The following is a 25731-nucleotide window of genomic DNA, read 5'->3' on the forward strand; positions in this document are numbered from 1 at the left end:
ACTGTTTACTAGGAGGCCTCTGCAAACCTGATGACAAGCAGCAGAGAAAATTCAGCTGTTTAAAGCAGGTTTATTGAAGCTGGTAACATCTAAAACATGCAGGTTCTTCAACAATAGAATTAAAAGTTAATGTTAATCAATTTTCTCTAATAAAGTCATGACAGCAGACTGAATTTAATTACTTATATGATTGATGGCATAAGAGCAAGAGGAAGCTCAAAACAAATTCATGGCACACTTATTGTTTTTTATCCATTTTACTTTTTATTTTAATTATCTGTTTTTGGGGGTCGGTCTGTTGAATAAAAGCATCACAAAAAGTAAAAATATTTTAGGTGATCTGAATACTTTAGTATAGTACCATAGCTGTAATAGGATACTCTATATTCTGGCTGCTGAACTTAAGCAAACTGAAAAAAAAAATATTGGCCAGAATATCTGACTTGTTGCTGCAACAAGGAAGAAATAAATGAATGTGTGCCTTCTGTAAAGTCTCACCTCTCAATATCATCGAATCCATCATTCCTGATGACCAGTGCTGACCTGTGAATGAATAGAAAATCTATAAAAGAAAGATTAAAACCATCCTGCTGCCTTGCAGTGTGGCTTCATGTGAACTCTCATAAATATCTCTTTCCAGACACCCAGAGAGGCAATCTTTTTCTTTTAGTGTTTGTGAAAGCTAAACCAAACATTGTGCAGGAGGAGCGCTTCCAGATATCTATTATTTAGTTATTGAGGAACAACAGTTTCTGCGCTTTGTGATCTTTTCTGGTCAGGAGGCTTTTCCCCATAGAAGTCTCTCATGGATCCTTTATTTTCTCTATATATTTATCTTTTTGAACAACGAAGATAGATATTAACAGAATGTTCTGGGTGTTTTTATGACAATCAAACATTTATTCCAGGATTATTTATGACAGGCTGTGACAGGATTTATCACTGTTACATATTTTCCTTATTTGTGGAGTTTTCCAACAAAAGTCCAGGTTGCTTCAAAGCTTTATAGAAATAAAAGGGTCTAAAAATTAGCTTTTTTAATTTTGTTGAGTTTATCTTTGTCTGATTTAAAACTCAACAATTAAAAAACAACTGAAGAAATCTGCAAAGGTGCAAGCATTTCTCTAATAACTGTACTTATTGTTTGTTTCTAAGTAAAAAGTGTTAACATGATCTTACTCATCACTGTCTTCAACATCCAGGAAGTTGTTTCCATCCCAGTGTCCAACAGCTCCCTCCAATGGGTGGAAGCGAATCTCCAGCTCTATAATAATCTACAGACATACAGTAGAGATTAATGAAGCAGCTGCTACCAAACCCAAGACCCTTATAGGGAATGTTAATGGTTTTCTCACATCAGTCAGGGTAAAGCTGGCATCGGTCAGACGCTCCCGAAGCGTCAACCTGCCAGAGGTAACGACATGCTGGAGACTGATAACAAGCTGACCGAGCAGTCTGCAAACAAATAAGTCATCATCATTTAAAACAAATCAGTATAATGCAATATAAACAGTTCAATGTTTGCAGCTTATTTATTGCTAGAATTTCTTCATAGATTTTTTTTTTATCAGGTTCATATTTGATCAGTAATCAGTAGGTTTGGGAGGTAGAACCAACATACCTCGTAAATAAATACTGATTTATTTGCATGATTGTGTTTGAGTGTTTTTACCTGTTGGAAAAGAATTTGCTGCAGTTGTAAACGCTGACAGAAAACAGTTCCTCTGTGATCTCTTTGCCATAATGAGGCCAACGGAAATGCTGCATGCAAAGAATGACACTGATTATAGCTTTTGGAAAAGATTGGAACATGTTAATAAATCCCTGGTTCTCTCTAACTGTGCCAATGCTTCAACCTCCAAACTAAAACTATACAATACAGGAGAGACGGCAAAAAAGTCAGGAGGTCAACCACCAAACGTGAAATAATCCCATTTATCAACAAGCACTTCTTCAAAATCGCCAAGATCTAAAGTCAACAAAGATGATTAAGGATGTTTTTCTCCAAGCCTGGATTTTTATCATTGCAAAGTCAATGTCAAGTCAAGTCAAGCAAAGGTTAAATAGATAAACTAAAATATGTTAGTTATATTAAGTAGGATCTATAAGTAGGATCTTTAGCAATTACATCAAATAAAATAGCATATGTTGAAATAAGAAACTCTTTATTTAGCCATAATTGTTTGTAAAATCTGAGAACGATATAAACCTTTCATATATGTCAATATATAAGATCCTTGATTATTTTTTTGTTGTATCACACCAGGGGAAAATTGTAACCTTATTTAAACCAACATTTTGGGGGGGAAAAAATGCCCCTGAGAGGCTAATGCTGCGTTCACACCAAACGCAGCAGGAGCAGCAAAAACACGTCTGCTGCTTCATTTTTTATGCTTGCACAAGTTTAGTTCTGACGTGCAGCAGGAGCTGCAAAGCTGCTTATCGTCCGCCATAGTTGTAGTTTTCTTTCTGCTTCTGTGTAGCAAGACGCAGAATAGTGACCTTTGTCAAGTATTAATCGCGTTCAGGTCGGATGAATGCGACCTGGCCGTTCACACACAGGTCGCATTTGAAAAGATCAGAACCACATAGCCAACTGGCCTGGGTTTGATTGGAAAAAATTGGATCTGTGTTGTTCAGACTGTTATGAAAAGATCAGATCCAGGTCGCATATGGGCCAAAAAAATCAGATTTGGGTCATTTCAGGCTGCAGTGTGAACGTAGCCTTTGATGCGCCTTGACGTGTGTCAACCATTGGCTTTACATGTAAACTAGCTGCTCCTGCTGCATTTGGTTTAAATGCAGCATAAATCCTCTTCTCTGCCTACATCCCTTAGAATATTTTTAATTTATGTGGTACTGGATAGGAGTTCAGAGAAATTATATAGTAGAACATTTTATCAGATAAATTCCATATTGATGTCGATCATGTGTCTATCATTATATAAATGTTATTGTTTATTTCAAGTTCTAATTCTCACACTGTACAGAAATTAGAAACACATCTACTTAATCTGTGTTTATTGTTTTTGTGTTTTTCTGTGTTCATGTTTGAAAATCAAATCATAGCATAGTATTTAGACATAAACAGCAAAAAAAATAAGAAAGGTGCAATAGCCTGTGTTGGAATATGTACAACTGTTTAGTCATTCTTGGTAGTTATGCATATCTTTGACCATCTAAAAGCAAACCACAGCTTTTTTATGCAATATTTGCTTAGTCTGCCATCCAAGAGCTCCTCAAATACATCTGACTGTGAGGAGATCTAATGTTCAAAGCAGCTCTCTTCAGCTGAGGTGAGTTTTTTGTAGATTTAATGTGAGGTAATAAACAACTGAGGCAGGAATCCAAAAATCCAACAAGAAAAAAGTTAAACAACCAGAAACCACCAGGGGAAAACAATCATGACGTGGTAAAACACGGAAAGACGGAAGGGGTTGAAGTTTGACGAGGAACCAGCACTGAGGAACTGCATAAGGAGTGTATTTATGGGAGACTGAACAAAGAGAGGACTAATGAGCAGATTGGGAGCAGGTGTGATCAGAGCAGACAGGAAAGGAGCTAGGGAAAAGGAGGACACAAGAGGGCAGCAGAGGGCAACAAATAAAAACCTGAAGACTCAAAAATAACCAGAAAACATAATAAAATAAGAATTAAACCGCTAAAACCAGAGAATGTGGAGCAAAGTAAAAACTGAAAACTCAAAAGGAAACAAAACAGAACCAGAACTGTGACAGAGACGAGAGTTTGATGCTAAGTTCCTTTGAAGATGTTTGTTTTTGTATGTGCAAAAACCATTTAGGACTTACACTCAACCGTTCCACTTCGGTAAAAACTCTTTGCTATTTTAGCAAGAACTGGATCTTGTCTTACTCCAGTCTCTTAGTGAATTTAGCTCCCTCTGGTCTTTCCAGTAAAACAAGATAAAAATATCTGCTTGTATGTTTTTCTTAAAAAAACAAAAAACAAACAGAAATTTAAAAACAGAAAATGTCAGATCTGAATGAAAAAGAAAAGACTGCTTCTATCTTTACTTTGGACAACTTCCAGAACAATCATTAACTTCCATGTGTGAGAGGAAGGCACACACACAAATACAAACCTAGCACCACCTAAAGAACAAACACTTGACTCAGTAGCAAAGAAATATTACTTAGGATCCGTTCCTCACATCTATTCACGTCACACAGAGGCTACATGACTTACTGTAAGCTGTCTTCATATCAACAAACAGGAGACGGGAGAAAGAAATGGGCAGCAGCCGCAGTTCAACAAATATTGCCTCAGGTCATAAAGTTTAAATGTTTGTTTTTAAGAAACCAGACAATCAGACTCATGTCCTTCTCTGAATAACATGATTAAATTGTAAAATTTGCTAAATAAATAAATTGTTGTAGTAACCCGGAGGTTTATTTGTGTTTCTTTGGCCAGAGACTATGTCTGCAAATATAATTTTGTTTTATAAAAAAACAAAAATTCAGACAGGATGGTAATGGTAAAAGGAGTAGGTGCAGAGCTGAGGAGGAATTATGCATCAAACTCGTCTTACAGCAAACACATAAATAGATTTATGAAGTAAAACATCCTGACCACTTATAAATACAATGGGACATTTATATCCCCACCATGTGGATTTCTCTTCTACAATACTATCTATAATGGAACAAAATATATTTTCTGTGTACTTTGCAAGTCAAAGGATATCATAAAAAAGTCTAGAATTATTTCTCTGTAGAGAATAGATGTTTATTTTATTCTGTATTCATTCTGAAAATGATTGTTGAACCATGTTGTTTCAAAAATGTCAAAGGTAGGTATGATTGTATTTGAGTTTTTACCTGCGCACTTCAGGAGGGTTATATATTTATATATTTACATTACATATATATATATATATAAATATATATTTATATATTTACATGACATATATATATATATATATACATACATACATACATACATACATACATACATACATACAGCTAAATGAATAATTAGGAATTTGGTACAGTGATGTAATGTGTTCAAATGTGAACAGTTTGGCAAATACCCATAAACACGCATTTGGAAAGACCCTATTTTATCTAAACAGAGTAACTACAGCTCATTATGAAATCCTTTACTCATCTTCAAACTTTTGACCACTTTTTTATGTCAAAAAAACAAACCTCAGAATTTAAATGTGATTTATATATGGTCCATAGCAACTCAGGAGGAGCTGCAGAGATCCAAGCCTCTGTTGTTGTTTTTTTAATTATTATTATTATTTTTATGGATTTCAAGACAATAAGAAAGCCATTGTTGGAGAAACACCTATAAGATCTCAAAATGGAATTTGCTACCATGCAGGAAACATAGCAAACATGCAGAAGAAGATGAGATTGAAATCTGGGTTAATATTAAGTAAGACTTGTTGGCCCAGCATTGTCTTCCATGCTACTAACATAATGTATTATTTGGCTTTTATTTGTGTATAAAATGGTTTTCAGGTAAACCTGTATTTAATAAGACATTTATTTTTGTTTCTAGAAATTGGACAGTTCCTCTTTTCAAGTGATGTTCAGCAACCCTAGCTATTGTGCTCCACGTAAGATGCTCTGTGTGGAGAAAAAATATTCCTGCACACCCAACTAACCCCACCATCCCTACCGTGGGACGGGGGATTGGTATTTATGCTGGATTTTCTTCTGCAAGAGCAGGGAAGCTGTCCGGAGTTGATGTGAAGCTGGATTAAGTTAAACACAGGTCCAGCTTAAAGGAACACTTTTAATTAGCTGCAAAAGACTTCTAATTGGAGGAGATCATCCAGCAGGACAACGACTGTAAACACAGATAGAGCTGTTAGGTGTCTGTAGAGATACAACCAGAGCTGTAGGTTTGGTCTACCAAGAGTTGATCTAGAAATAAGGTTCTTGACTCAGCAGCTTTAGCATGCATACTGACCTCATTGAAGATGGCGATATTCTCACATTGCAGGGCTCTGGTTTTATGGGTAAAACCTGGAGGATGGATAGATTGAACTGGTTACAACAGCAACAATAGTTTTTAGCCCCTCTGTTTATTATCTGGTCAATGGGATTCAAACAAAGCTATCAACTAAAATAAAGGCCCGAAATCAGTGGACCATTTTAAATTAAAATAACCCTTTACATCATAGTATAGTAATGTTAAATAAAAAATATATTAAAAGCATGTATGTGATTAAAACTGAGATTTGTATATAATTTTCTCTCTTTTCTTAAATAGGGAAACAATAAAACCCAGAAATAATCACTGTGTAATTCAGCCATGAGACTGGGATCACACTTATTTGTGTATAATGCTGAAATGTAGTGAAATGGAACCAAATCTAAACAGTTATATATTAAGCATCATGAAGACAGAAAGAGGATTACCTCTGAAGGAGAGTTCAACCTTTCTGTCAGAACGTCCCGGCAGATTGGAGATCCTCCTCAGATCCACGCTGATGGACATGATGGCCTTCACCTGTCTGATCTCCTGTTGGGCTTCCTAGCATCAGGGCTGCATATTTTAACTCTCCTCTCTTCAGTGTTGTTGGAAACTAACCCAGTCTGCTCTCTGAGTGTACATTTGTACATGTAAGCTTGTTAAAGTGTGTCGTTGGGCAGGTCTTTCTAATGTTTGATAAAGCAAATAGTGGCTCAACTCGTTTCCTCCTCGTACGTACAAACAGACAGGCCAAGTGGAACAAAAAGGAACTTTTAAACCTTTATTCAACCAAAACTAACTTGTTGTGACTTAACTAATGTATTGTGTGTCTATATATATATATATGGATTCCATATATATAACACTGTAATGCTGTTAGTTACACTTTCAAACTAAAACATTTAAAAGTCTCTGAAATTAGATTGCAACATCAGCAAATCTATTGGACACATTAGCTTTTTTATGACCTGCTGCTACTGGATCAGAGACTTTTCTTTGAAGGGTCAGACTTTAAGCCACAACATTGGCACACCACAGGGTTGTGTACTTAGCCCCCTGTTGTACACCTTTTTCACCGATTAGTAGGTTTATTTTACTGTTATTACTTTTATTATCTCATCTTGTGCTTTTCTTTGTTTTTATTCAGTCATGCAATGTTGGCTGCTCTACAGTATTTGAAAGAGATTTGAAGTTTCTGATTGACTGATTAAGCAACCACAGTAACATGGCTGTCCAATTTGCCAATGAAACCACCGTGGCTGGATTCACCTCTACTGGAAATAAAAACAGTAGAGGGACGACTCCACCTGGATGATGGAAGGATAACAGCTTGATCATCAACACCTCTGCATTCACAGAGGTGTTCATCACCATCAAATGAGATTATAGCCAGCTTCAAGTTTCTGGTTGAGAACATGCATGTAGACTTTAAATGGAGCTCTAACACCTCAATAATCATGCAGGTTATGTCTCCATTTTTTTAAAAAGAGCTCAAATAAAGGCAGGAGCTGCTACCATGTTGGCTGAGCTGGGTGTACTAACTTACTGCATCTTCTGTGTGCAAGCTGCACCACAGAAGCTTATCAACCCCACCAGGATGATCATTAACTACCTCTACCTTCTCTAAGTGACCTCTCAGCGTGCTGACAGACTGAACACACCCAACACAAGTATTTAAGCCACTGGCATCATGGGTGGGTTTGCAGAACTCTGAGGTCCCACAGTAACATGAAGGACCAGCGAAAGTTTTTACTATAATGAAATAACTAATCATTGCTTTATTCCTTTGAATTAGGCCACAGGCAGAAATATACACCTGTAATTTATAAAGTGTCTTTTATGTTTTTTAGTGACATGAATTAACTATTTATGCATTTGTTTTAATCTGCATACAATAAAATTTTTAAGAGTTTATGTAAATTATTTAAACTTTTTAAAATATATTGTCTTTTTTCAGTTTTCTGTAGGTTTATCTGAAATGATTTATTGAAGAACATTTCTGTTATAATCTAGTTTTCTAAACAATGTCAGACTTTAGTTCTAAAACTAAACTGTGAACTTAAAGGTCTGAAGTTTAACTAAAGGATGTGTTCAATAAATCTTCATGTTGAGAATATATTCACATAATCTGTTTGCATTCCTGGGGGAAAATAGGTCCCCAAGTTTGGTCATTTCTTCAAAAACAAGAGCGTATAATAAATCTTTAAGGAGGAAATATTTGCTTAAAACCTTTTTTCTTTTTCTGTTACATTCATAAATATGCTCAGTCAACTCATACTTTGAGATGGAAACCTATTCCTTTGAAGTCAAACAAAAAACGGAAAGGATAAAAAGTCTGAAACTTCAAATAGAAATTCAATTCATATCTAAATGAATCAGGAGGGTAAATTCTTTTTAAATACATATTATATAAAGGATTCAGCTATTTTAAGGATTTCTATTGAACATTTATAGATATACATTTCAATAAAACCCATTATTCAGTCCCTCAAGGGGAACTTCGCTCATTTACCGTAGTATTGTACATTTTCTTAAAACCTGGACTGAATAAGAGGTTTTTGAAGATAATAAAGTTATTGGATTCATTTAACTCACTTTGATTAATAAATGGACACGTAAAGAAATCTTTGTTTACCAAATATATTTTATTTATTTTTGCCAACATGCAGCGTTTTAACAGACAACTGATTTTCTATAATGTTCAGTTTACACTGGAGCGTTTGGTCAATGATGCAGAAATCAGACTGGAAGACAAATAACAGGCTGTAAAGATTTTAACAGAAAACCTTTTACTTAATAGGAATCCAGCATCACAACATCTAGACAAGATTGCATTGAAAAAGTAGCAGATAAACAGCTTTTATGATTTCCAAGACACCATGTGAGTTTTTACAAGGAGTCAAAGCAGCAGCCCTACAGCTGAATGCAGGCACATATGTAAGCATGAGAGATTAAGGTATAAAACTGGCTTCCAGTAAAAGGTGACAGATAAATCTTAGCTTAAAGTGGCTCATGACGCTGACAGATGTTAATACTAAAGATACAGATGATAAGGAACACTGCATACACGCTTCTCTCCTCATCAATAAAAACTATTGTATAAAAATAAAAAGGCACAGGGAAAAGAATATGGCTGCGGATAAAAAGACGATACTTAGCTCAAAGAGAGGAGTTATCTGTCAGTTTGTGTAACAAGCTATTTTTAGCACCATCCCAAAGTCTTTCAGCAAATATTTTGTGCGAATATGACGTTTATTTAATCTGATCCCAAATATGATCGACTACTCTACACAAGTTACATAAACAATGTTGGAAATAAAAGAAAAAATTATTCTTCTTTCTAACCCAAATGTAAAGAAAATGAATCCAAAGGAAGTGGTGATTTAAAGTAAAACAGGTCTGTAAACATTCCAATAAAGGAACATCCTCCCCTTTGACCATGCTTAAAAATAAAGACAAGAATTTAGTGGTTATCATCATTTTAGCTGCGCCCTACCATACTGATAATACCGGTAAGTGTTTGACAGTAAAAAAAATAATAATAATTTGACACATTTAACATAATTTAAATCACTTGGGTCTTTTTTTTCTTTTTTCTTTTTAAACTTTCAAGGAAACAAAGATTCCTTCAGACTGATCTACTGGAATTAATCGGTAAATTAATAACATATGGCACTGATAAAGTACAGCCCTGGACCAAATCCCTGGTTTATTTTGATGCTCTGTCAAAATACACACCCGAAAAGATAGAAGGAAACAATTCACAAAAAAATATGAGGAATCAAATGCACCATTTAGACACAACAGAAAAAAACAAAACAACAACAACAAAAAAAATGTGGGTTTGATGGTCTGTATCATGTTATTTTATGTTGTATTTTACATATGGCAAATCTGAGTATAGGTTTTGGCCCCATTAAAAATAAAAATGCAATCAGATTATAATCACAACTCAGAAATCAATGCAACTTCAGAACTCAGCAAATCAAGCTGACTTTTACCTTTCAGCCATTTGCTGGATCTCTAATCTAAAGCCATGTTGGCTGAGGAGCATCCAACAAGCAGCGCTACATTCTAAAATAAGGCAACAACAAAGTTTTCAGTAAGGCTTCGGGTGCAAAGATGATTGAATTAGTCATTCCTGATCATATTTCAGCATTTTTGGCAAAAGCAATGTGCAAAGTGTTTGCATGCAGAGCTGGTGAAAGTGCAGAAGGTCCTGGCAATAACTGGAAATGAAAAATAAAGAGTGGTGAAAAACCTGATCCTGCAATTCCACAAAGGTCCACTAGATGGAGATACAATCAGATGACAGATGTGTTTTCTGTTATGTTTCCCAGATGATACAAGACATGCATAGTTGGTTTGGAAGCGGCACATTTTATAATCTAAGTTATCATTTAAGTGCAAAAGAGAGATCTATGTGGAGCATAAAGCTACTTTAAAAGGAGATTTCCCTCAAAGTTTTCTAATAGGCGTACAGAGTAACTACTGCTATGTGATTAGTTAAAACTTCATGTTAATTCTTGATGAATGGTTAATTGCGAGCTGCTTCCTACAAAAGTGCTGTAATCTGGAATGAGATTAGACTCGAATTTTCCGTGTAGGTTTGGGGATGTGAGACTGGATTTAGAGAAGCACGGCGGGTGTTTAGGACTTGGGAGCAGGTTGTTGTTTCTGTGGTTCCAGGCCTCTCATTTTGAAGTAAGAAACCAGCTGTTTGGGGACCTCAGCGAGGACAGACTGAGCGAGCGCTGCCATGGGGGCCTAGGCAAAGAAAAACAAGGCTGTCAATGTAAATCCAATCTTTTTTTCTTATAATATAAGCAATTCCACCAAAAAAGTGTTTTCATTTTGTACAAAGAAAGCACTGAAAAGGCTTTTAATCTTAAAATTTGTTGTTTTTTTTGCAGTGGTCTTATAAAAGGTACAAAATCGCAGCAACAAAACAAAACAATTATGATGCTTTTTTGCCTTGACTGCAGAGTTTAGGAGTTGATGCAACCATTTTAAAACCAACTTTAAATGGTGGACAGTGTACAAAGCAAACTAGTGGATCAATGTCAAGGCAAAGTTTCTTAAATACCTTTAAACCCTTTATTATGTCATTTAATAGTAGGTTGGATAACTTCCTAGCTAACTGAATTTAAATTTCATTAAATTTCTTGATTATCAGAAACATTTGTTATCTGACTGGAGCCATAAAGAGAAAGATTAAAACTGTAGTACTACAGATTACTTTCCCTTTTGTCTTCAAATAAAACACGCACAAGAAGAAAGAAAATATATACTACTAACTGCACAAAGATCATTTTAAATAGAAAAGTACAATTTTCACTCAAATGTTTGAATTTCAATGGTGCAAAATGGAAAAATTATTAAAACATTTCCTGCCCAAAAATAGGGAATTCCAATTGAGAAAATTGCTATTGACCTCAAAATCCAATATGTCTGCCTTAAAGTATTTGTTATGCTAAAATCATTGCCTAACAGCAGTAGAAGAAAAGGTGTTTAGCCTTTATTTTCAATGAGCATCGTCCTCTTTGTTTCAGGTGAGAACTGAGGCATGTTCAGCTTGTAAGCAGAGACTTACATCTTTGAAATCTCTGAAGGGGACAAACTGGACGATGTCTCTCGATACAGCCTCTCCCACAGTGGACCTGAGGACACCATCGTCTCCATCCAGAAGCTCCATGGCCTTAAAATCAGCTGGCCCCACTCCCACAATAATAATAGACAGGGGCAGCCGGGACGCCCGGACTATGGCGTCCCTGGTTTGGTCCAAGTCAGTGATCTCACCATCAGTGAGGATGAGGAGGACAAAGTATTGCTGCAGAAACAAAACAAACAGATCAGTCTTTACAGGGTTGTCCATTTCAGGTGATATTTTAGAGCCAACATCTCTGCAGATCCTCACAGAGGCGGTGGGAGCCTGAGCTGCAGCAGCGGCGATGGAAGCGACGTGGTTGATGATGGGAGAGAAGTTTGTAGGTCCAGAGAGTTTGATTTGAGGCAAAACTGCTCTGTAAGCATCAACGATTCCCTGAATGCCTGAGAGACACACAAGTAGAGGAGGAACTATGAAGCACGTATGTGTGGAACAAATGATTTAAGAATAATGCAATAAAAAAAAATTAATAATAAATAAATAAAAAAATATAAATGCAATTAAGAACAGTAATATATTGGGTGTGTTAGGGGGAGAAAGCCATCCATTTCTTTTTTTCTTTGCTTTTTAGTCCAATGTAAATTGGCTTGGGAGAGTGGGCATTATAAGCTTCTTGCTTCTGCCAATAAACCCTTTTTCAGACTGTTTTGATTTATGTTATATGGACATATACTGTCTTTATTATGTACTTGTATGTATGAAATAAACTTGAAAACAGTAGAGGAGGAACTATAAAGCAATTAGGGCTGAAACAATTAACCGGATTAATAAATTATTGAAATAATCAACGAGTTTAGTAATTGATTAATCGGTATATAGACTCTAAAACATGGCTTTAACTATTAGATCACCACGCTTGGAGTTATAATTATACCAAAACTGTTTTAAAAAATCTGTATTCAGGTGTATTGTTTTAAACCTGTATCTATGTTTGCTTACCCTGACAGTACGGGTTACCGGGGTTGAAGTTGAGGGCAAACTCATGATGGGCTGCCTGTGAAAAGAAAAAAAAAAAAAAAAGATTTCTCATTTAAAACTTTACAGAGACAAACATGAAAATGTGCTGCTGGTGACAGATCACAGGCTGACCTGAAAGTCTGGAGGCAGTTTGGCTCCAAACCCGAATGCTGGGAATAATTTATCTCTGTAACAGAGCAAACACACCTGCTGTTAGTGTCGCATACATCAGATAAAAAAAAAAAAAAAAAAAAACACAACAGACAACTTAACAATCTGAAATGGTGTACGTTTATGGATAAAAAAAAAATGTCAATACAGAAAAAGCTAATCCAGCTACAGATCAATTACTGCAACCAGTTTGACTGGAGAAAAGAAACAGTGTTTAAAACAGACATTTTGAACAAGGATGCCAAATCTAGTTCTTAATATGAAAAGATGAAGGACGTTTAGGTTCTAGGCTTAGTTTAGGTGTTAATTAAAAACCAGGTCAAATGCAAATTATATGTGAAAGATATAAGCTTGTGTTTGTAATTATATTTTTTATTCATGAGGTTCAAAAAATTGCCAATTAATTCCTTCAATTTAAAGCAGGCATCGTAATGCTGATTCTAAACGGGCCGAGGAGAGGAAGAACTGATTCTGAGAGAGCAGTGAATAAACAAAAAACCTATTAAATGGATGAAAGAACCTAAAGTGTGAATGTTAGTTTAAAGAGGATATATGGGTGTAACTTTGGTGTAAATTTGTGTTGCGTTAGATATTGCAAAGAAAAACATTAAAAGTAACAATATTCTTTAAATTATATAAGTTTTCAACCTATTAATTCTGTTAATTTTGAAGATAATCAGCCTATAGAAACCCATAAAAGAGTACACTGGTGTAAGATGCATCATTTATAAACTATCAGTGCATCATCTGGATCAGTGACATAAGCTATGTTGTTCTGATTTGTTGAGAAAAGTTAGTGACAGCTTTCGAGTCTGTGTGGGTTTAGATTGTGGTTTATTTTGTACTAACGTGTCGTAGTCCTGGACCACCTGACCCACAGACCACAGAGCCGTCAGGTACTGGTTCAGACCATTAGGACTCATGAAGTGGAGAGAGTTGGGAGACCGAGGATCCCCATTTGAGCCGGTGAAGTCGATGCCAACCTAATGTGTTAAAAATAAAACAGGAAATGACAGATTATGAACCAAAGCAAATGAATGGGATTAAAAGTGGTTAAAAAACACCATTAAAAGACGTTTCTGTGTGCGACATACAGTGAAGTTGACCTGACAGCCGCCCATCACAAAGTCCAGGAAGGTGTACTGCGTCACCAGCTGTAAACACATGAAACTAAAAGTCAGATTATTCAAAGCACAAGATATAATCCTAAAAATGAAAAACATAATCTGCTTAAACAATACATTTTTTATCAAACAGATTAATGATGAGCGCTGATAAACCTCACCTTACAGCTCTTCACAGACACAACCCCAGAATTCTTGTAGCTTTTCTTCTTCTTCTGTTTCTCTGGATTGATGCAGTCGAATTCAACCTAAGTGAAAACGCAGCACTCAACCCAATGACCACTGACCAACACAAACCAATGAACCTGCACATAATGGCCCTGAACTCACTGGTGAGCCAGAAGCAGCTTTCAGCAGCTCCGAGGCTTTTGTTGTGAAGGAACCAATCAGATCATGGGAGCCGTCTTTATCGTGGTCGGAGCAATCCACCTGAGGGAGGGGGGGAGAAAAAGATTTCAGGCAAGCGATGGATATTTGCTGTGGATGAAGCTGGATCTGATTGCTGGAACCTTCAAGGGTTTTTCAAGGTCACAGGAGCAGAAGGTCTGCAGTGGAACGGTGAACTTTTTCCAGCTGGGGCTCAGGTTGTTCTGCACCACCTGCACTCAAAACAAATACAGATCTAGCACAGTAGACTATCTTTCGGGGGAGAAGCAATAGATGGATTTATGTATATCTATACCTCTGTTCTGTGGACCAGTTGCCATTTCCCACCATCTCCTTGTTTAAATATCTCCAAGAATGGATCAGACTTCCCAAATGTATCCTGGAGAAGAAAAAAAAAACCTTAAATCTCAGCAGGTTTTTTTTTTATTAAACATTGTAACTATACTGGACATAAAGGGAGATAATAGTTTGTTAATTGTAGCGACAACGCAAGGGAAACGATTGGCTCTTTTCCATTTAATAAAGATGAAGAAATCTGAAGTCTTCAAGCTATTTTATCAAAACTATTAATACAGATGAGTAAAGAGGTTCAGCAGTTACCTTATTGTCAAGCTTTTTAGCTTCCAGCTCCAGTACAATGGCCCTGTTGTCCTTAATCTCCTCTGCAGTGACCTACAAACACAGTAATAAAACAAACTGCTTCATGATCGCCGATTCCTTACGGAGAAACTGCGCTGGGAGATGGTCGGCTTCATGAAATGTAGACTACACACCGTGATGGTTCCTTTTCCAGCTGGTTTGTCTTTCTTTAGCTGCAGAGGTCTGGTCACAGTTTTGCTGGAGACAATCTACAAAGACAAAGAGGTTAAGAACCTTAACTGGGTTCACATCAACTGACCTCCAGCTCTTACTGATGTTCCACAGGTTCAATGGGCCTATTCGGACATTAATAAATGCTCAATTATTAAGGATTTTACAATGAAAATTCTCAAGTTAAATGTAAAAAAAATATGTCAGTTTCCTGTTATTCTTCCCTCTAACTTAAATACTCAGAACTGGTCTTAGAGATGAGGTAACTCAAAGTCTCTACCTGATGCTGCATCCAAAGCTTTTATCACACTAAAGAGGAAATAAACCATTTAGAGCACATGACGTAAGGGCTTATTTATGAAAGCATAAACTGAAACCCTTCATATCCAACCTAAAGATGCTTTCGGCAAACTTCACAAAAAGCTCTCTAAAACCACCTTACAGTTCCGCAGTCTTTGCTGTGGCTGTGTTTTATTTTCGTTTTCTTTAACGATAGCTCTATCATATTTTGCATTAAAGGCCTTTATTTGTTCAGTTTTAAGAGCATCATGATGTGGAAGACACAGGTGTACGTATGTCGCAACAACTGCAGCTCTGCTTTTTTCACATTTATGAAAATCCCCTGTAAACGATATGTTTGACCTTTAAAAAAAAAAAAAAAGGTAAAATGCAGGACGCTGCTTAAGTTTGTAGGACAGGATTAAAAAATACAGGACTGTTCTGCACAAATTAGGATATCTTGTCCCCCTAGTACAGGCATGTCCAAAGTAGGTCCTCGAGGGCCGCTGTCCTGCAGGTTAAAGGCTTCAATGTTTCAGCACAGCTGATTCTGATGATTACAGATAATATTAATAAGCTTTAGTTTTCTTCTGATTTAAAAACCTCATATTTAATTTGTCACAACTATAAAGAACTTCTGACAGAGCATACAGGAAGGAACAAGTTTAGATTTTGTATTCCATTATGTACAAGAGCACCACACTGCAAAATAAACTGAAATCTAAGCAAGTCATTTTTTCTTAAAATAAGTGCTTTTTGTCTTAAATAGAGTCAGTAAATTAGAAACTTTCCCAAAGGAATAAGATAATTACATTTAAAATGAGAAAAAAACAACTGCAGTCCCCTGTTTCAAGTGCATAATATCAATATATCTATTTTTAAGGGTAAAATGCTCATTCAATTGACAGATCATCTTATTAATCAACTCAAATTAAGGGTAAATACACTAATTTTTGATTATTTTTAGATTTTTTGGGTTGTTTTTTTTTTTTGGGCCAATGTATTCAACTGCTAGCTGAAGCATCAACTTGGAGTACTGCAACATAACGTCGCCAAACAGTGCTAATATGTTTTCCTTCTACATTGATTTTTCTCACATTAATATAATACTTGATAATATTTAGACAAAATCTCATGAATGAAGTTAGTTTGGTTAACCCTTTTATTTCCACTTTAAAGGTGAGGCTTAAAGGGTGACTTTTTTCTCACAGACTAATAACTGAATGTTTCCATAACCAATGATGTAAGCCCATGATAAAAAAAAAGTGGCCAATAAAACATGTAATCCAAAATAAAAACAACTTCCCTTTCTTCATGTTGTAAACCTGACCATGTATGTGTATTACCTGTCCCAGCGTCAGCTCAGCTCCTCCGAGGTAATCGTCATCACCCAGATCAGATGTGGAGTTGTCGATGTCATAGATGCCAAACTTCAGATTCTGCACCGTCTCAAAGTGATAATCCAGCCTGAGGTGCTGGCTGAAGGTGGGACTGGAAGTGTTCTTCAGGCGTTCAGTGCGACCCAGCTGGCAGAGGCACAGGAAGAGATGAATGAAGAGGGTTAAGCTCAAACATGGATTTCATCTGGGAAAAAAAAAAAATAACTTCAGCAGGCACATAGCTGATACCTCTGTCCATTTGTCTCCTGATTTCTGCAGCAGAACACACAGAGGATCCGACTTTGATCCAACATCTTTATCCAGTAAATTAGAGCAGGAAACAGTCAGCTCCACTTTAGAGACACAGTCTGCCATCTGAAAAAAAAATATATAAAATATATAGAGACATTTTCATTAGGTTTCATTTGTAATCAGGACCTTTAGCAGTTCAGTTCTGATGACAGAAAAATAAGGTTGAACCCTCTTTTAGCAGAACATTAAATATGAACATCATGCAACATTTTGTCTGAAACACAAAATAAATAAATTGACAAAAAATGTGTTAATAAGAAAAACTTTGAAACAGGGCTGCATAAATCAGTAATGTGGCTTCAAATGACTGGTAGTAATTCCCTTAAAACGGCTGCATGCATACCTTTAGCAAATCATATTCAAATTCCTTCAGAAGACAACCCAAAGCCATAGAAACATACTCCATAAAAACCAAAGAGGGTAATACAGCCACTGTAACAACAGTCAAGTAATTAAAAATCCTTGTGAAATACTTAGGACACAGAATGAAATAGTTTCACATTTCAAAAACAATGGGGTTCCTCAAGGCTCTATTTCTCCTCAATTTTTGGTCAATATCTACAAACCCCCTTTCTGGGATGCATAAATTTATATTTCTAACAAATCCATGGATACCAAATAAATGTGTGTGAATATCATCAGCAAGCAGATGGGTCACAATCCTCTTAAGAAGCAGAAAGGAAAAGGCTAATTTAGCTGACCCCTAAAACACAATACAGAGCTCAGCTCTCTCCCTGTATCACACAGCAACCACCTAAATGTCAGAGAGAACAAAAGAGCAAGCTTTTCTTTTTAGAAGACTTCGATAATCATCATATTTTCAAATTAAAAAACACAAGGAATGACAGGAAACTAAGTAAAATAAAGCAAGAGGGAAAAGTCACACATATTACTACTTTTCAAATGGTAGATTAAAATTTTATTAATGATTTATAAAGCAATTAATAGTTTTGGGTAGGGCTGCAACTAATGATAATTTTGCAAATCTGTTCATCTGTTGATTATTTTTCGGTTAATCTATTAACAATTAGACAGCAAAAGGTTCCTTAAACATTTTTTATGAAATTAAACCAGGTGAAACTAAAACGATTCCACTCGAAGAGTTCTGCATAGAGCATATTGATAGAAAAAAATATTTTTTTTAATCTTAAATGCAAAATGTTTCTATACTTTTTATTTTTATTTTGGTGTAATTGCTGCTCAAGGGTTGGTTGATCTGTCACTTAAAAGGCATATTTTACAGTCTCTAAAACCCAGTCAACGATTAATCGATTGTTAATTTAGTTTACGATTATTACAACAATCTATTAATCCTGATTAATCCAATTAATTGTTTCAGCCCTAGTTTTGGTCAACAGTGCATTTGAAAGTTGATTGTCAGATACCAGAAGTATGCAAGAGGATGTAGCTTTAACTTCTATGTTTCTCAGATCTGGAACCACCTTTAAACCTCTTTATTATCAAACTAAAAAACTGTTTATAAAACCTTGACCTAAAGATCAGCTTCATATTCGGTTAAAATGTACTTTTAATATGATAATTGCCATTTTCAAGGTATTTCTTGTCTTAAATGGAAATATCTGAACATCTTTTTCTTGCAAAGGACTTAAAACATTTGGATAAAGGCTGTTATTCAAATGAAACCTCAAGCTTTGCGTTTTATAACCTTAGATAAGTCAAACGATTAGCAAAAACGCCTTTTTTGGTCAACAAATAAAGATATAAAAACAACTTCTGTGATGTTTAGCTAAACGCAGAGCCCTAAAAAGGCATATAATTGTTAAATAACATTTAGATTTCATACAATTCACTTATTTTGAAATCCAACTAAGACAAGTGAGCAAGAATGTTTGAGCACTTTCTACTAAATAATAACTACTTATATTTAAAATAATCGACTTGATGGTTGAATAAGTAAGAACTATAAGCACGAATACATTCATTCAGAATCAAAAATCTAATTTTGTGTCGGCGGGAACGTTTTCAATCACCTTTTTCTGAGCTCTTGTTTCTTCTTCCAAACCAGAGGAACGAGAATGAAGGCGGATGAGAACCACTCCCACAGCGCCGAAACGGATACGGTTTATCACGGTTAGCGTCTGGAGCCGCTCTTACACTATTATCCGTAGACTAATCTCTCTAATGGAGGATGTATTTATATATACACTCTAGCCAAAATGTATTTCTTTTTTCCAAAAACACAAGAGGACGAGGCGTTCAATAGCTCGAGACTTCCAGCAAGTTGAGCTAATACACGCAGAAGAATGTGGCCCTCTGATTGGTCAGCCTGCTGCAATGCGCAGCTCTGATTGGTCAGGCTGCTGCAATGCGCTGCTCTCATTGGACAAGCTGTCTGTCAGTTAGAAGCTATGCCAAGTACACTTTCACAAGTGAAGGGGTGACACACTCCGAATAGGCGCTTCACAAAAGCCACATCTACAGTCACTGCATATTACACTAAATTAAAAACATAACAATTACTAAAAACTGTATAAAAACATTCTTATTCACTTAAGGGTCGTTCCCAATTCTCAACATGCTTTGTTATCTTACAAACTAACATGCCCTTTCCTCCCATAAGTAAAAATTCATGATCTGAATTATTAAATATCGAATTACTGATCATTTTAAGTTTTTATAGCATTTAGCTCTATAATAACAACATAGAACCAAGATAAAAACATCTAGTTTATCAAACTTAAGCTGCTACATTGGTGTCTAAAATAAATAAGTTGTAGACAAAAAATAAATATAAAAATATGTCTAAATACAGCATAATAAGCTCAAAGTTATTAAACTATTGATTCTTTATCGTAGAACCACAAACCATCAGCAATGTGGCTTGTAACAATAAGAATCAGAAAATTATTAATCCAGCAGAAAATCCTCACAGTTGTTCATCGATACCAGAATTTTGACAAATCTAGATTTATACAATATTCTTAAAATATTAAAAGGCTGCAGGGTGCCTCAAATGTAATTGAAACACAAAAATATAAATTTTTAATAAGAAAAAAAGAATGCGTGCAAATATGGTTTATGAAAACCACAATCCCACTTCCACATCCTGTAAACACCACTGTCTAATGAGGCCCACTTGAGTTGCATGTCAGCATTGAACTGCTATGACTCACCACTCACTACCAACTGCAGGCAACCATCGTTACCAACCACAACGTACAGCCAACAAAATGTCCTCCATAACAAATGTTTCTCCCAATTAACTCAAGTCAGTTTATTTATAGCACCTATTCACACACCAAGTGAAGTCTCAAGAAACTTAAAACAAAAAAGTCGGATTTGTATTGAGAGAAACAGAGTGGATTGGGAACAACCTTATAGACAGATTTAGTCGGTTGTCATCAGCAGCAATCCTTCACTTGAATGTCTGTGTAGTTACAGTGGACTACCGACACCAGAAGGAGAGGATTGGCTTCTTTTTTTTTTACCAGCTTTATGGATTCAATCAAACAGACCCCTGGACCTTTTCCATTCAAAGTTTGTCATATTATAACCGCAAACTTTAATGTATTTTCCTGAGACCAAATGTAAAAAAAAACAACAACAAAACAAAAAAAAGTTGGGAGCAGAAAAATCAACAACAACCAGCCACCTTTAATTAAAAAGCCTTTGTGTAATCAAATATAATCACAAACCCCAGGGTTCTCTGTATGTCTCACAGATGATAAGATCCATGAACAAACGGCTTCATGAAGGACAAGGAATACCGACAGGTCAGGTTTAGATAATAAAACAAACCAAGGTTTAAACATCAGTCAGAGCACTTTTTAATCCACCTACAAAAAAAAATGGAAAGAACATCACAACTGTAAACCTCATTGAGACATGGCTGTCAACAGAAACATTATTCAGAAGAGCAGCAAAGAAGCTCCTCTTAATTCTAGAGTAGCAGCAGTGATCTATTATCTGCCAGTTGTACCATCCATTAATGGATCCAGGTTAGAGATTATGAGAAAGATGCATGCTGCTAAATACAAAACAATCCTGAAAGAAAACTGTTAAGAGGCTGGAAAAAAAACATCTGACTAGGCTAAAGGTTTGCTTCCCAACAGGACAGCCATATTAAACATCCAGAGATGCAAAGAATATGTTTAGGATCAAAGCATACCCATGTGTTACAAATGAAAAAAGAAATTTGTTCTCACTCTCCATTTAAATTGGCTGGTTGAAAAGCAGTTTTTCCAAAAAAATATATATATATATATTTTAAGTAACTGTGTTTATTTTATAGGGACTGCTGTCGAATACAACAAAAAACACAGTCAACTAATTCCCAGGTTTTTGCTGTAGGGTAAATTTTCAACATCCCACTTTGGAAAACTTTACTATCCAAACTATCCAAAAAAAACAGAACTATCCAAATTTGAAAATGCAGCTATAATTACCTTAAGCCTTAGTTCTATCAGCTACTTACTAAAAAAACGCTTCACACTTTTTCCAGACTTGATTTGCAATAAAATTAAATCATGTTTCCTTCCATTTTGACTTCACAGTCATACAATATCAGCAAGTATATCAACAAAACACGCAGCCGTCTGTGGTTACAGCTAAAGCTGCAACTAACGATTATTTTGCGAATCGATAATCTGTTGATTATTTTTTGATTAATCAATAATCGGACAGCCAGAGGTCCCTTAAAAAAGACTTTTTGCACATTTAAACAAGGTGAAGCTCACTTTTCTTGGAGTTCTGGATCATATTGAAAATGTTTTATCATAAATGCAAAATGTTTACTTTTTTTTTTTTTTTTTACAATTTTTATATAATTGCTGCTTAAAGTGGGTTCTTCTGTCAGCTAAAGGCATGTTTTAGTCTCTATACTCCAGTTAACGATTAACCGATTACTAAATTATTTGATTATTTCAATAGTCCATTAATCACAATTAATCCAATTAATTGTTACAGCCCTAGTTAGAATGTGAAAATATATGGAAACTTCAGAAGTGTTGAAAAGGACAAATGTATTAGACCACATTCTTTGTCACAAGCATCATATCTGAGTGGGAGGCACTTTAAAACTGTTCACATACAAACTGTATCCCTGCAGATATTTCTGAAATGCTTGTTGGGTAATTTTGAAAATATGAATTTTTGCATCTTATATTGGTGACACTGAGTGTATTAAAAATATTGTACAAGTCAAATATTTCGAAGACTAGCTAAGACATTCTTTTAAGCTTTCTAAAATCCATATAATAAATTCCCTCTTTACTTTGTCATTTCCATCAACTAGGCACAGCTGTAGTAAGCTGCTCTTTCACTGTTGAAAAGGTTTATGCATTAGAATTTCTTTTAAAAATACTCTGTGTATACAAAGTGACAAAGTTGGTCCAAGTCTTAGTCTAAGTCATACACGGCATTATTACCATGTTATTCTTTAATTACAACTGTATACATCAGAGGCCGCACAAATACAAGCATTAAAATCTTAAAAAAATAAAAAAATCCAGGTTGCCATCTCATTAAGTCTCCCTCTGTGGTCCCACTGAAAGGCATCATTTATTGTCTGTTTGCCACACCGACAGGACATGCACCTACCATCTAATGCAGTTAAGTTCACCTTCAACTTTGATGTTCATTAATGTTACTAGAACAAGAAATTGATATTGAAGGTCATCAGGATGCATTTCCATTATCAATATGTCCGTCACTCACCTGAAAGATATTCCTTCTGCTAAATCTCAACAGCTGAATGATCAACAGTTTAATAGGTCCATTAAAAAGTTAAATAACTCCCACTCACCGCTTAGTCACATCCTTTGCAGAATGTCCACCAGATGGGTTTGCTATTACACTGAAACTCTCCTCTTTTCCTCACCAGCAGCACAGCAGCATCATAGACACCCATGTTTGCTTTTTTATTTAAAAATAAGGGGGAAAAAAAGAGCTCAGACACACACCGATATTAAGTGGAGTGTCCGGATACATCTCTTTCATTTCAGATACGATACAAATATCGCAGCTTTGAGAATTGTCCGATACCGATATTGGCCCAATATGATAATAGCATGGTTCACACCAACTTTTATTACTTAAATACTGTAGAATGTTAGAAAAATCCTGTTATATCACTAAAACAGGGAACACACGTCAACAACAAAAGGTATAAAAACTGACCCATGTAAATTTAACCAATGAGTTACAGAAACTTAACAGAAGTAGAGTGTTTCTATCAGTGTGAAAATATCGGAGATTTTAGATGTGAGCAAAGAAAACCCGATATTAGTTTTTTGGCAATATTGATATCAGATGGGGACATTCCTAATATAAAGCTGAACATGGTCTTCTCCAGACTCTTTAATGCTCTACCAGTCTGGGTTATTATTCCTAAACATTAGTGTTTTAGAACAGCACAGGTCTATGAAAAGAGGAAGAGCACAGCTCTGAGGCATCCTGCTTTACATTATTGAACATTTTCCAGTTAATAGTGCATAAAGAGAGAACTTAATGTTTTATATACTCAAAAATTTCTTAACCTTTTAGGTTGACTTGTATGACATTGAGTAAACAGGTCTCTATAATTGACTAAAATACGTCTATAAACTCACTGGCCTGTTTATTAGATATACCTGTAAAGAAAAACAGCAACCCAACTGTTTATCCTAATGAAATAAGGAGGTAGAGCATTCAACTGCATTACAACAGGGAACAAAAACAATTTATGTTTCATTAAATGTGGCATAATTGAGCTTGTTTAGAATACTTTTTGGCAAATTGCCATAAAATAAGTCCAATAAAAAATGTTCAGTGAGGATTTTTAAAGCTCCCCAGCTTAGTCTACCATGGGAAATGGGAATAGATCTACTTTTTTATACTAGAAGTCACAAAGCTCAAACATTCCCATTGAACAAGGAGACAAGCTGGTGCCTTGCCAGGGGATTTCTGGAGTCAGCCTTTAAGGGGTGCTGTCTAGCATGTTTAATATTTATTTGTTTTACAACACGTGTGTAAAATAAGTTTATTACTAGGCATCTGCTGAAGTATTCATATTCCTATAACTTTTCCGCATTTTGTCATTACAACCTAAAAACTAAATATAATTTTATGGAATAAAATGTAAAACACCAACAAAATGATACACATACACATGTGTGAAGTACAAAGAAAAATATACATTACTTCATCTCTCTCTCTGTGTAAAAGTATTCAGCGCCCCAGGCCAATCTTTATGGAATCAACTTTTGCTGAAATTACAGCTGCAAGTTTTTTAGGGTATGCTTCACCATCTCTGCTAATGAGAAGAACCCCCAGAGCATGATGCTGCCACCAACATACCTGTTGCCCTGACAAGGACTTAGAGAGACTTCTGTTGGTTCACCTCAGCAAGCAAACTAGCAGCTATCAGGAGCCCCTGCAGTTTGCTTCTCGCTGTGGAGTTGAAGATGCCATCAGATACACCCGCTTCCACAAACCTACTGTCATTTAGACAAGGCAGACGGCCCTGTGGTGATCATGTTCTTTGACTTCTCCAGTGCATCTAATATAATTCAGCCTGACTTACTTTGTGAGAAACTCGAACAGACTCAGGTGGAGGCGTAAACTATCACCTGGATAAAAGACTACCTGACAAACAGACCGCAGTTTGTTAGATGAAAGGGTTAGCTGTTTAACCAAGTTGTCAGCAGCACAGGAGCACCACAGAGGATGGTACTTTCCATTCCTTTTCACACTGTACTCAGACTTCCAGAACCAGACAGTCTTGCCATCTGCAGAGATAACCGGATGATTCTCATCTCTCAGCTCTCATTGGGTGCATCAAAGATTGACAAGAAGCTGAGTACAGAGAGCTAGTGAAGCGCTTTGTGGGATGGTGTGGGAAAAAAATAATCTGATCCTGAATGTCAACAAAACAAGGGAGATGACTCTAGATTGCAGATGAAAAAGGAACAAGGTGAAACCTATTAACATGGGAGAAGAAGCGGAGGTGGTTGAGTAGTATAAATACCTTTGTGTTCACCTGGGCAACAAACTAGACTGGGGGCACAACTGTGAAGCCGTCTACACAAGAAGGGAGAAAGTAGATTGTACTTTCTAAGGAAACTTAGGTCCTTTTGAGTTTGCAGCAAGACGCTACATATCTTCTATACGTCTGTTGTGGAGAGTGTGATGTCTTCCTCCATCCTCTGCCGAGGTAAAGGCATTAGAGCAAATGGCTAATGTGACATTAAAGAATGAATACCTTTGCACGCTACAGGAATAATTTCTTCATTTTAATCAGCTGTGCTGGATCAGAAGCCCAGTTAAAACCTGCAGAACACGGCCTCCTAACTTTACATGTACCGCATTTTCCAGATTATAAGCCGCTACTTTTTTCCCACGCTTTGAACCATGCGGCTTATCAGAAGGTGTAGCTTTTATGTGGACTTTTCCTACAGTAACTGCCAGAGGAGGAAGTCAAAGAATAAGGGTCTAATTTTCAGCAGACATGACAGAATGTCACTACCCGCAGCATGTTCCATACCATCAGCACATTTGCACATGTGTAACCAGATATACATCAGGGTCATCCTCAATTTCATTTTGTAAAAAAGACCTAAATTATGTATTACCTTCCTTAAAAATAGTAAGCATACTAAATTATGTGTTAAGCTTAAAGGAATAGTACACTTTCATCTGGTTTGGTCTGCCGCGGTTTCCGTAGACTCGTGAACGCGCTTTTAGGAAATCCTATACA

At 36.0% G+C, this 25731-nt stretch overlaps 2 protein-coding genes across 4 annotated transcripts in view; both read right to left on the reverse strand.

Moving 5' to 3' along the window:
• Positions 1-6522, reverse strand: part of LOC107093171 (fer-1-like protein 4) — a 35563-nt gene extending 29041 nt beyond the window's left edge. The window contains exons 1-6 of the mRNA XM_015388032.1: positions 6396-6522; positions 5944-5999; positions 1673-1761; positions 1356-1455; positions 1180-1274; positions 499-543 (exon numbers count right to left, since the gene is read on the reverse strand). Coding sequence (XP_015243518.1) covers positions 499-543; positions 1180-1274; positions 1356-1455; positions 1673-1761; positions 5944-5999; positions 6396-6474 — 464 coding nt within the window. The 5' untranslated portion in view covers positions 6475-6522. The remainder of the gene's footprint in view (positions 1-498; positions 544-1179; positions 1275-1355; positions 1456-1672; positions 1762-5943; positions 6000-6395) is intronic.
• A 3024-nt stretch (positions 6523-9546) lies between these two features.
• Positions 9547-25731, reverse strand: part of LOC107093176 (copine-1-like) — a 27616-nt gene continuing 11431 nt past the window's right edge. For 2 of the 3 annotated variants that reach the window (XM_015388041.1, XM_015388042.1), the window contains 15 exons: positions 16974-17099; positions 16692-16871; positions 15030-15104; positions 14857-14928; positions 14552-14635; positions 14379-14468; positions 14200-14298; positions 14031-14117; positions 13840-13899; positions 13595-13728; positions 12707-12761; positions 12557-12611; positions 11867-12000; positions 11543-11779; positions 9547-10716 (listed from right to left, as the gene is read on the reverse strand). In XM_015388041.1, coding sequence (XP_015243527.1) covers positions 10600-10716; positions 11543-11779; positions 11867-12000; positions 12557-12611; positions 12707-12761; positions 13595-13728; positions 13840-13899; positions 14031-14117; positions 14200-14298; positions 14379-14468; positions 14552-14635; positions 14857-14928; positions 15030-15104; positions 16692-16871; positions 16974-17099 — 1605 coding nt within the window. In that variant the 3' untranslated portion in view covers positions 9547-10599. Of the gene's footprint in view, positions 10717-11542; positions 11780-11866; positions 12001-12556; positions 12612-12706; positions 12762-13594; positions 13729-13839; positions 13900-14030; positions 14118-14199; positions 14299-14378; positions 14469-14551; positions 14636-14856; positions 14929-15029; positions 15105-16691; positions 16872-16973; positions 17100-19027; positions 19285-25731 lie in introns of those variants that run through there. The other variant, XM_015388040.1, reaches the window with a different exon arrangement.

Source organism: Cyprinodon variegatus, unplaced genomic scaffold (genome assembly GCF_000732505.1).
Source record: "Cyprinodon variegatus isolate N-32 unplaced genomic scaffold, C_variegatus-1.0 Scaffold411, whole genome shotgun sequence".
Classification (NCBI taxonomy): Eukaryota; Metazoa; Chordata; class Actinopteri; order Cyprinodontiformes; family Cyprinodontidae; genus Cyprinodon; species Cyprinodon variegatus.